A 12,871-nucleotide genomic window follows, 5' to 3' on the forward strand; every position below is an offset into this window, starting at 1 on the left:
AGTGTACACCCGTCCATAGTTTTCGCGGATGACAATACCCGGGTCCCGGTGGATCCAGATGCCCAGATACTTTACAGGGTCTTCCGTCCACACCAGGGAATATTCCATCGAGGGTGCCACCGTCGCTGGTGTGAGAGGAACAACTACAGATTTCTCCCAGTTGATGGTCAGCCCAGAGAAAAGTCCGAAGCGAACATATTCGCGGATGACCCTCGACAGGGATATGTGTGGCTCGTGAACATATACAACCATGTCATCTGCATATGCAGATATACCTATCGGCCTATTATTGAAGCCTAGCGCAGCCTCCTTATGCGCCTGCCGTATCCTGCACATCAGGGGTTCCAAAATAATAGCAAAGAGGAATAGGGAAAGGGGACATCCCTGTCTAGTGCCGCGTTGGATGGCCAGTGGCTCCGAGGTGAAACCGCCAATTCTCACCCTTGCCGATACATCCGCGTACAGAATCTCAACCCAGCGGATGTAGACAGGGGGAAAGCCCATCCTATGCAGAATGAAGAGCATATATTGCCATTCGATAGAATCAAAGGCTTTGGCAGCGTCTAATAATACAGCCACGGCTGGCAATTCCGGATCGAGAACGTGAAACATGGCAAAAATCGTCCTAAGGTTCCAAGACGTGGAGCGATCAGGGATAAAACCAGATTGGCCAGGCAAGACCAACAGTGGCATAAAAGGGTGTAGTTTGGCAGCAAGAACTTTGGCTAGAATTTTGGCGTCAATATTTATCAGGGACAAGGGCCGATAGGAATCACACCTTCTTCGGCAGGGTGATGATGAGAGCCTGTCGTAGAGACGGGGGGAGATGACCCACCTCATGCGCCTCCGCATACATTGCAAGGATGTGCGGAGCAAGAAGATCCGCAAATCTCTTGTAAAATTCGGCCGTCAGGCCATCCGGACCCGGAGCTTTGTTGTTGGGTAGTGGGAGGATGGCCTCTTTGATATCTGCCTCCATAATAGGGAGGCTGAGGAATGTCCTGTGTACATCGGATAGCCAAGCGCATGCCGTGTCCTTCAAGTATTCATGGAGTTCAGGCACCGGCACATCCCCGCTCGATGTGTACAATTGCCCATAGAAGTTGTGGAATTGGCCCATAATATCATCCGGGGTAAAGTGGTCCACACCCTCGTCATCCACTATGTGCTCTATCGGAGGGGCGGTTGCTCGTTCCCGTAAGCGATTAGCTAGAACTCTGCCCGGTCTGCCACCCTCCCCATAAGCCCTCGCTACATGCCTCTTTGATATGTACTTCATCTCAGAAGCCGCCAGTGAATTGTATTCCTCTACATGATACCTAATGTGAACCAGCATGGCAGGTTCGGGATGAGCATCATAAGCTGCTTCCAGCTCGCGCAGTTTGAGCTCTGTGCGACGCAGTTGCTCCCTCAAATCACGGAGGATGCCAGCAGATGTGCTTATACACACCCCTCTTATGGTGGACTTAAAAGCCTCCCATATAGTGGCCGCGCTGTCGACTGTACCTACGTTTAGATCAAAGTATTGGACTATGGCCTTGTGGAGAGTGTCTTCATAAATGGGATCCAACAGGGCCTCAGCCCGGAATCGCCAAGTGAAGGGAGGACGCAGATTATGTGGAACTTGAATCCTTAACACTACCGGATTATGATCCGATAAGGTTTGAGGTAATGTGTGAACGTCAGTCACCCATGCATTGGCCGTACTGTCTAGAAGCCAGTAGTCCAGGCGGGACCAAGTGTTGTGGGATGGTGTGATGTGTGTGCCTTCCTTGATCCCATCATGTCACATGCGCCACGCTTCTACCAGCCCATTTCTTCCATGAACTGGCGAACACATTGAGCAGTGCGCAGCATGCGACTACTAGCTCGGTCAGATTTATCAAGCTGTGGGTCTAAATGTGTATTCAAATCACCCCCAAGCAGAAGTGCTGAGTCCGGCCATCTGCGCAGCACCTGAAATAAAGAGGAGAACGACGCTGGTTCGTCCACTACGGGCCATAAATGTTCGCAATAGTCACTGCCACCCTCCCCAACCTGCCATGAACAACTGCCCAGCGGCCCCCGCCATCCAAACTGGAGTCTATTGGTTGGAATAGTGTCCATTTTTTAATGAGAGTCAGAACCCCACAGGCGTAATTGGAATAAGAGGAAGCTAACCTATACGCCGCCCATTTCTTTGCTATAGAGCCCTCAGTGCTTTTCGTTAGATGGGTCTCTTGCAAAAGTGCGATTTGCACCCCTTGTCTGTGCAACTGTGCCAGGACCTGCCTGGTTTTCTTAGGCGTATTTAAGCCACGCACATTCCACGTGAGGCATTTATATCCTTCACCCACCATCAATGCATGTCAGGGAAAGTGTCGAACCAGCGTCGTATTGCAACAACCTACCCGACAACAGGCACGTGTCAGCCATCACCACACAAACTGTTTTTTCCATACAGACCTTTAAGCAGAAGGGAATACCAGGAACCCCACCCCCCACCCACTTTGGCAACCCAAACCCGCCAAAGACACAGCATCCCCCCCCCAGCCCAAACATCCAGATCAACAACACAAACACTTTGTGGGTCATACCCATTGAGGGCCGTGGCGGCAACTCACACTCCCGGCTCAAGGTGGAAGTGGGCCACCGCTGCTAGAAGACAATGCCCACGAATCGTGTCTGACAATCCCAATCTAGAACATGAGTCCGGTCAGACCAGTCAGCGTTCACATTACCCGCTAATCACATTATTCGACTGGGTAGCCCCCTCCCATATACTCGCACCTAACTGGCGGTGAAAAGTGGAACATGAAACATCACTTACATCGAGTAACGTTACCAAACCCTGCAGAACTTCCCCACCAAGTGCGCCAACCAGCTCCGCAGTGTACTATAACACCGGCATCTGTGCACCCAGTACATACAACTACCATGGTGCTAAAGAACAGTAGTACTCAGTCTTCGGCGCCTTAATTGTCGCCATGTGCCTTGCGGCTCTTTTGCAAGGACTTAGCATACGCCATCGCCTGCTTCGGAGTTGAGAAGATCTTCCCGCCGTCGAATTCTCCAATGCGCAATCTCGCGGGGTATAACATGGCGTAGGGAATCTCCTCCCGCTGCAGTAGCTTCTTGACGGACTTATATTCCTTTCGCGCCGCCTGCACCTGCGCGGTGAAATCAGGATAAAATGATAGCTGGTTGTTTTGGTAGGTGATCTTGCCCTTTTGTCTGGTGATGCGCAATACCGTGTCCCGATCTCTGAAGTTCAACAGGCGTATGATGATGGGACGCGGGGGCGTGCCAGGGGGAGGTCGAGCCGCCAGCGAACGATGGGCAAGCTCGACCGCAAACATGGGGGAAAGTTCCTCCGCACCACAAATCTCCCTCAGCGTGGTCTCAACATAGTCCTCGAGGCGCCCCACATTGGTCGACTCCGGCAGACCCAGCACGCGTACGTTGTTGCGCCTGGATCTCGCTTCAATGTCCTCATTCTTGGCCTGAATTACAGCCAGCAGCTTTGTAATGTCAGAGGTCTTCTCCACCACTTGTTGTAGGCCGTCTTCTGCGTCGGAGATTCTCTGCTCCGCCTCCCCCAGTCGCGTTGTTTGCATGTCAAGCTTGGCAGAGAATTGATCCATGCGACTATTCAGGGCTTCAAGTTTCCCGTCAATCGCCTGAAGGCTAGCTTGAATCGCCACTAGAGTCGTTTCCAAAGTGGGGGAGCTCTGTGATGAAGTACCTTGCTCACCCTCCGGGGCCCCTGAAAGGGGTGGTCTGCTCCCCTTTCGTAATTCGAATGACAGTTTGGGCTGCGATTTCTCCGGTTTGTCCATTGCGCCCTCTCGGAGCTAGAGAGAGTGATTGCAGGGGTGCCCGTGTCCCACTCGCGGTGCTCGCCGCTGCACTAGACCCACGCCACGAGACAGTGGCGTCCACACTCCCTTAAACCAGCAAAGTCTATGCCCTGTCACCACACGCGTCCTCCCTTGGTGCCAAGTATGTCCACTAACTCAGCGTGCAATTGCGCGGGCGTGCGCACCCCGCCCCCACAGGCCGCAACTGTCCTCTTCCACTGCTCGCACCACGGGCTGATGATCTGGAAAGCAGGGGATCTCCGCACCAGAGCAGGCCGCAGCAATGGAGAGCCCACCCGCAGAGTCCCAGGCGCTGCCGGCGTCCACCACGCAGTTTTTTCCCAGAGGTCGGTAGGCGGAAAGGGAGCTCACCCCGCAGAAAGTCCAGCGTGTGCCGAGGTGGTAGATGAATCGGGGCCAGACCCCACCCAGTATTCCCCTCAGCCAGTGCACGCACCTGATCACCGCGGCAGACACGAAGCAGTCCGGTGCAGGCCGCAGAACAGGCCCGGCGTCGCAGTCCACACTCGGCCTGCAGGGGGCGGCAGAGTCGGCCGCTCGATCTTCAGGACAGCCGGGGCGGCCGCGCCAGGCCCCGCTCCACGAAACCAGAGAGCCGGTCAGCCCCAGGCCACGAGCACGCTCCGCAGCCCAAGCGCGCTCGGTCGCTCACAGCCTCAGCGCCGCCGGCACAGCTCACCGCCCAGCCCTGGGCTCCAGCGCCGCACCAGCAGATGTGTAGGAAGGCTCCGCGGTTCGTACCTCGTCCGGCACGGCAGCCCCAGCAGTCGGTGCGCTCACGGGCAGTAAGCACCTTGGGAGCCCGCAGCCTAGCAGACGGAGGTAGGGGTCACTCCAGCCGAAGGTCCACTCGAAGGAGCAATCGCCAACACTATCGGGCAAGGATAATTAAGGATTCCGTTGCGGTGGCTGGCAGAGCAGCTCAACTATGCTGCCATCATTCCGCGCGCCAAGCCACGCCCCCCCGGAGGCAACTTTAATGCCGTACTGGATGGGGAGGTTGACCGTTGCCCGCCACGAGTGCTTAGGCAGTCGCAGAGATGGCTCCCAGACTTCCTGGAGATGCTGGGGTTGGTTGATAGCTGGCGAGTCCTTAACCCAACGCAGACACATTTCACTCACATATCGGCAGCACACAATAGTTTGTCAAGGTTGGACTACATACTGTTGCCGGCAGCGATGGCAACCATGATTCAAGACACACAATACCTTGGCTGGGGTATCTCTGATCATTCTCTGTTATGGTTGCAGCTCACTCTCGGGCGGCCGACGGCTGGTAGGATAGCTCCCATTAGTGCTTGGCAGTTGAAAGATCCAGTCATCATGAATGAGGTGCTCCAAATGTCGGAACGCTACTTCCTGGAAAATGAGGGGACTGTTGATTCAGCGCAGTCCCTCTGGGAAGCTTACAAAACGGTCGCAAGAGGGGAGGTCTTGTCTCTGGTAGAGGGGAAAAAGAAAAAAAGACAGGCGGAGTTAACTCAGAAGGAGGCCGAAGTCATAGCTTTAGAGGAGGGAGTCGCTAGGTCGCACCCGACAGAGGACCTCCACTTACTGAGACTACGGTAGCAAGAGTACAAAGCACTAGCGAGAGACAGAGCGATTGCTCAAAATAATGCCATACAGAGCTGCATATATGAGCATGGCGATAAAGCCGGTAAGTTGATTGCGTGGCTCGAGCATGGGGAGTGGGCATCTAGGCTGGTACCAGAGTTGGAGGGACCAGAGTCAGATAAAGTTACCGAACTACAAGCTGTGGCAGGCGCATTTTCGGAGTATTATAAGAAGGTCTATACCGCTGACAGTAAGCTTACCGAGGCTGAAAACTGTGCAATGATTAGGGATATTGCTATGCCTAGGTTGTCGGAGGACGATAGGTCTTATTTGGACTCGCCGTTCTCTAATGATGAAGTGGCGCAGGCTATTAGACAGATAAAGTCCGGTAAGTCGACTGGCCCTAATGGGATATCGATTGAGCTGTATAAATTAAACGCCAATAGGATCGCCCCACATGTCCGAGCCATGTTTCTGGAGAGCAAGGAAAAGGGCCAGCTCCCATATGATCAACGAGTGGCAAATATAATTGTCATAAATAAAGCAGGTAAGCCTAAGACACAATGCGCCTCTCATAGGCCTATTTCGCTCCTTAATGCAGAGCCTAAAATTCTGGAGAAGCTGCTTGCTACTCGGCTGGTAAAAGTAATTACAAATTTGATACACCCGGATCAATCTGGTTTTATGCCGCGTCGGAACACGGCGCTGAATTTGCGGAGGCTGCATGGTATCCTTGGGGGCTCAAAAATACATGAGCCAACGGTCTTGGTGTCCTTGGACGCCTCGATGGCATTTTACAGGGTCGAATGGAATTATTTGTTCGCTGTATTAGCAAAGTTGGGTTTCGGCTGTGAGTTTATTGGCTTGGTGCAATTATTGTATGCGAACCCCCTGGCCAGGGAGGTCGTCAATAACTATAGGTCGAATTATTTTACATTGGAGAGGGGCACAAGACAGGGATGCCCGCTGTCCCCGTTGCTCTTTGCCCTTGCTATGGAGCCATTGGCGGCCTGGGTCAGATGGGATAGATCGATACAAGGCTTGCGGTGGACACCGGAATGGGAAGATAAGATCTCGCTATATGCGGATGACGTCTTGCTTTATCTTACTAAACCTAGAGAGTCCTTCAGGTATTTTTTAGACGTGCTCACCATTTTTGGTAGATATTCAGTATTAGCAATGAACTGGTCAAAGTCGGCGCTTTTTGTACTAGTGGGAGAACCACCGAAGATCCCGCAGAAGTGTCCAATCCAGATTGAGACAGTCGGTTTCAAATACTTAGGTGTATACATAATGCTTGATCCGCAGTTACGATATGCCAAAAATCTGGCCTCCCCACTGAATAGATGTAAGAAGGACGTGGAACGCTGGAGGACCCTTCCACTTTCTTTGCTTGGAAGAGCCGCCCTTTTTAAAATGATGGCTCTGCCCCGATTCCTCTATGCCCTGCAGAATTCGATGGACCCGGTATAGGCCTCCTATTTCAGGCAGATTGAGTCGCTTCAGAGGCAGCTTCTGTGGGAGGGCAGACCCCGAATAGCATTCGTTAAATTGACACTACCGTGGTATAATGAGGGAATCGAACTCCCAGATTTGAGAAAGTACTACTGGGCTTCACAGCTGGCCGCTGTGAACCACATTGTCTACGGGCCGCCAGGCAACCCGGGATATGCCATGGACCGTGGACTGGCCCTGGGTGGAATGTTGGATAGAGCTTTATATGCCAAGCCAGGGAAGTTTGCCCTATGCGGCCCAAACGCGCATGCGATACGGGTGTGGCATGCGGCCAATCGATATCTAGGTTGGGAAGGCAAATTGACGTGGCTACACCCCTGTTGAATTCAGAGAAACTAGGGAGCCTGTGGAAAACCAAGGGGTTTGATAAATGGGATCTCATCGGGATTACTCAGATAAAGGATGTTTGGGGAGGAGACACCGTACACACATTCGAGTCACTTCAAGAGCAGTATAGTTTAAATGATAACGAACACTACCGATATCGGCAGGTGAGACACGCTCTCCTTGCTCACATACCTAGGGCCACGGTGCTCCCGGAGGCTTCGCCTCTTGAGGACCGTGTGCTAGATGGACACATTCCTGAGAAAACTATCTCTCTGATATATAGGAAACTGGTAAACAATATGGAGAGCCTGCTGGGGCGAGTTAGGGAACTGTGGTGCGCAGATTGGGTGGAGGCAGTTTCCTCCCCGAAAGTAGTGGCGATTCAGATGCGGCTCCAGCTGGTGCAACTGAAGATATTGCATAGGTCATAAATAACTGGACCTAGGTCGGTGCGAATGAAGAGAGTGTGGATAATCTGGCACGTTCATGCACATTCTTTGGCATTGTGTGGCGATACAGACGTTTTGGACAATATACATGAGGAATTAAAAGAGGTGCTGGGTCAGGAGATCCGCCCAGAGGCTCGTAGATGCCTATTGAATGTATGGGAACCTACAGATTTGAATGTGTATCGGAAACAATGGGTGACGCTGGTGTATATGGTGGCTGAACGAAACATTGCTCAGCTTTGGGGTGCAAGTCAGAAGCCCCGAGTCTCAAAGTGGGCCGAGGACCTGGACTGGTGTATGTTTAGGGAGAAATCAGTATACATAGCCAGGGGTTACCCGGAGAAGTGGGGGAAGATTTGGGGGGCGTGGAATGGTCACAGATGAGAGATTTGTGAGCCACCACTGCCAGGTCCGGAACTGGTGGCGCAGGAATCCCTATGATCCAAGTGTGAAACATTGACCTTGTGATTCTGACTTTGTCCGTAAGGACCCATGGGAAGGAAATGTACTGTATCACCTGATGCTTATTTTTAGTTTTTATTTGTGTCTGATTTTTGTCATTTGTTAATAAAAAGAGTTTAAAAATAAAATAAAAATTACCACCTCCTTTGAAGTATTGGTAACTATTCAAAGGTTTGCAGTCTCACCACATTAATACATACCATTCCAATAAGAAAGGAATGCCTCATTCACTCCCCTCCCCTATCTAACTCCAATTCAGTATGTAATTTTGTGATTCAGAAATGTTTTTCTGAGCTATTTGGCAGTCAGAAACCCTGTGATTTTTCAGACCATAGGGTTTGGGATCGCAAAATTGCTTCGTACACAGGGTTGTAATTCATGTAATCTATACATAGTCCATGTTTTTGGTCACTAATAAGTAATTAATATATAATTGAATTCATCATTATGATCATTTAAAGATGTGATTTTCATTTCAAGTCCAGTCTCATTATTTGAGTAACAAATTCCCACATAAGAGCCCGAACTAGCATTAGGACCACAGTCAGCGGAAAACAAAGAAATGGACTATGAGTGGAAGACAGGGTAATCTGTTGAGGGGTGTGATGAGTTAGGCAGGAAAAACGCCCATAATGTACTGCAAGGTACATGTTTGCTTGCCTTTAAGTAGGTGTTTTTCAAGTTACACCCTAAAGTGGCTGCAGTGTGTACACACATCTAAGCAAATGTAATGCTTTCGAGATAGGTGGCTTACCTTCGAGTTTTGTAATGCAGTTCTCATCTAAGGCAAGTTCTTCTAAATTAAGGCAGTTCTCCAGTCCTTCAATTTTGGTTAGAAAGTTATTTCTAAATGATGCCCACCGTAAATTCTCTAATTTTTCTAAATTGGATAGTTTGTAGAGATTCTGTCCATCAAGATTTAATGTTGTAATCTGTAAATTAAATGTAAGTAGTTATTGGAAACTCTGCAAGGCTTATTAAAGCAAAATGTGTATATTATAACTGTAAATGTAAGGTTACCAGATGAATTGTGTCACGTGGGCATCATATTACACTCTACTTATATATTATAAAACCACTGTAATGTACAAATTTAGGCCATTGCATCAATTGAAACAAATGAACAACCACTCTAACTTCCAGAATGCACTGCATAGTTACATTAAACCCCAGAGCTAAAACATGGCATGTTTTATTAAATGGAGCTAGCTGGTAACCTTTATCCAATAGGAAAACATCCAAAGCACAGTCAGCTTCCATAATAAGACCAAAACCATACTTTCATACCATTTGCCTTCTTTATAACAGAAACATTCTCCACACTGAGACACAGAGATCAGGCTAACATAAAAGACTGTCAGAATTAAGCTATGACATACCATGAAAGAACAAAGGAATCAAAATATTTCTGAAAATGCATATATGTATCGAACAAACAATTATTCTGCTTTAAAAACGTTACATTCTCGCTATGCTTCAAATGCATTTCAATTGTCTAAACACTGTGATTCTGAAACTACCTTGTTATCCAAAATTGAATAAATTAGTCCAGCTACATCCATAGTAGGTGTTCTTGGGTTAACGGTGTAGTATACAAGGATAATAAACAAGATGGCATGTTTAATGGAGTAAAATATAAATGAAACTTCTGCTGCTTTAGCTGAATTGCTATCGGATGTTCAGGGAACAAGAAAAGCCGCTTTACAAAATAGGGCTTCTAAAATTTTCTTTAAGAAAATAACCTTGGCTCTGCAGATTTTGAAGGAGTGTGTTATTTTAATTTGTCTGACCATTCCATGTCCATCCATTTGCACTAATGCATTGCATGAATTAGCCAAGGGAATGAAGCTAGATGTGGACAAGGGGTGGTGGGATTGGTTATATAGATGGTTACCTGACTATGGGCAACTTCGCTATAATTTGTTATTTTCATTATAATTTGCATTTTGATATCTATTTGTTGCTGTATGCAATGTGCGCCTAGCTTTATATCCTTAAAACACACAAGATGATGGATGGAATGTTGCACATTGGCAAAACATTCACCCCCAGTCACAGATCTGGGTTTAATCCATTGTTATTTTGCTCACCACGCCACCCCAGTTCAGACATGGCCATATGCAAATCAGTCTTGACCCTGTGCCTCATGGGAACAGTCCAGCCCGAACAGCCAAGCCATGTCTTCACTGGACCGGAATCAAGCATCCTAGGACCGGTTTCTGGCTATCAGCCGTCATCAGCCAGGATAGCTTGACTCCAGTGGCGTAGTGAGCACGGGACTCACGTCTGGGCATACCCTTCCCACATAGGGCTAACAGCAAAACACACAGGATGATGACTTTATATCCTTGTTTCATCCCAGAGCTATAACTCTGACAGTTTGAGATTTGAGGAAAGTGCCCCTTTTTGTGTGTTTGCCCCCCTACATTTTGCCTGATGTTGATGCACTTTGAATAAGCGTGCCCTGGGGTACTGCCCAGGGCCTATGTTCTTTCCCTAAATCTGTACTGTTGCACACTCAATTGGCAACTCTCTGCCACACGTAAGTCCCTTGTAAAAGGTACCAAGGATACTGTGACCAGGGAAGGCCTCTAAGGGCTGCAGTACATATTGTTCCACCCTTAGAGGCACTGCACCCTGACAGACACACACTACCATTGCTGGCTGCATGTTTTCGTGCACAACAAAGTGAACAGTTGACATGGCACACATCCCAGTGGATGAGAACGTGAAGAATTCGGCCTCAGCTCTCAGAGGAGCCTGGCTAGCTCCGTTAATGTGACCTCGACACAGACCGTGTTAGCCAGCACCTACAGCGCAGAATAAGTGAGGGGGGCTTCTAGAAATCTCTCTCCGTGTTTGTAAAGAGTATACAGACAGAGACCTCTTGGCGCTATGACAGGAACTCTCCTGGGAGCGGACGTGCTGTCCAGGGCTTTTGTGCACGATTGAGACCTCCTGCCTGAGACTGGTATTGGGTTCACTCATCATGCAGGTTATCATTTGTCAAGTGTTGGTAAGTCGAGTTAGAAATGCCCACAATTGCCACAAGGCCTTGTGACTATAACTATAACAAAGATGCAATAGTCTTTTTGTACCTGCTCACTTGTCTGACATATTACAACTGATGTTCATCTTACATGGACGGTGCAATGTACATAAAATGCTCTTCTCAGAGACATGTCTGACTACTTTGATTGATGTCGTCCTGGAATCCTCAATTGAAACTATTGATGCATGAGTGGCACCATACCAAGTGTGTACCTCAAATATATGTGAGGCATGAAGTTGACTCTGTTGATTAGAAGTGGCAGGAGACCCATTGATTCTGCACTGCTCAATAATGCTAAGCATACAACCAAGTTTTATGCATGCCTGAATTCTACACAACTAGGGCTTGGAATTGTCAAATTCACATGTTACTTTTACACTGTGTTGGTTAAAATGTTTAGATGTCATATTTATTCCTAAATCCAAAATGCAACATAACAGCACATCTAATGAGCTGCTTAATTCTACTACATGTTTTGAATGCCTCCAGATGTCTAGTAAACATCTTCAACACCACGCAAATAGATCCCGATAGTAATCTCTACCTATTTGGTTTAATCCTAGGTCTCTACTTACTGTGACACAAACTATGTGGATGTTGATACCACACTTCCAACAATAACAATGTTTTCAATTTCGTAACAGATCTATCTGAAGAGCACCTGGCCAGAGTGTGGCCACAGAACAGACTTTAACTCCACCACAGGATTAAGCCCTCAGTGATGATAACAGTCCTGGAGAGGTGGCTGTGGATAACCTTCCTGCCCCATCTGGTCAGCCTTGACAGATGGCAACAGTGGGGAGCACTGTGACCACAATACCTCCCACCCCAGCTGCAAGAACACAGCCAACCACTGCCCCCCCCAAACATTTGTACCTAGCACAGTCAGCAACCTCTTGTGCCCCTCAGGCCTGGATTCTGAGGTGGCAGTAGCCAACCCAGTCACTGATGAACCAGGAACAAGTGGGAGGGTGCCCATGACCCCTGCCCTTCAGGGCAGGAGTCATGGGAGAGTAACTGTGGGTCAACTGAGTGAGCCCACTCGGGCCACTGACACCCTGGCCACCATCATTCAAGTCTCAAAAGTCTATCAGAACTCCCAAGGTGTAATGAACCAAGTACTCCGGGAGATGAAGCAGCGGCAGAGGGACACAAGTGACTAGCATCAACACCAACATAGCATCCCTGACTGGAGTGCTGCAGTACATCAACACCACCCACTGCAGGGTTTTTTCACATGTATTTACCTCTTCCTGTGGTCCAAGTGCATCCAGGCCATCAAGATCTGCATCAGCCACAGGAAGGGAGGCCCTGTCAGAGGAAGACATGTCTGCAGACACCCCTGTCTCAGCAGAAGCAGAGTCCCCCCCCCCTCCCCGGGCATCCCCCAAAAAGAGGGGACGTCCACCCAATAAACCAGGGAGTGGGATGACAAGACACCCACCACTGCCAGTAAGAAACCTCACACATAATTTCCTTGCTGTGTGTGAAACACATTCACTTTGTGGACTATTCCTGAACACTTTTCCATTTCTGATAGTAGTAGTCTGTTGGACTTTGGACTCCAGACAATGTGGCATCTACAACTATGTTTTATGCACAATGACTGACTTATTCATCTTTCATTTGTCCTGTTTTATTTTGAAATTTTG

At 48.9% G+C, this 12,871-nt stretch overlaps 1 protein-coding gene across 1 annotated transcript in view; it reads right to left on the reverse strand.

Moving 5' to 3' along the window:
• Positions 1–12,871, reverse strand: part of LRRC9 (leucine rich repeat containing 9) — a 1,011,210-nt gene that overhangs the window by 286,903 nt on the left and 711,436 nt on the right. Inside the window, exon 21 of the mRNA XM_078660357.1 lies at positions 8,922–9,099. Within this exon, the coding sequence (XP_078516483.1) occupies positions 8,922–9,099 (178 nt within the window). The remainder of the gene's footprint in view (positions 1–8,921; positions 9,100–12,871) is intronic.

Source organism: Lissotriton helveticus, chromosome 9 (assembly GCF_964261635.1).
Source record: "Lissotriton helveticus chromosome 9, aLisHel1.1, whole genome shotgun sequence".
NCBI classification, from domain to species: Eukaryota; Metazoa; Chordata; class Amphibia; order Caudata; family Salamandridae; genus Lissotriton; species Lissotriton helveticus.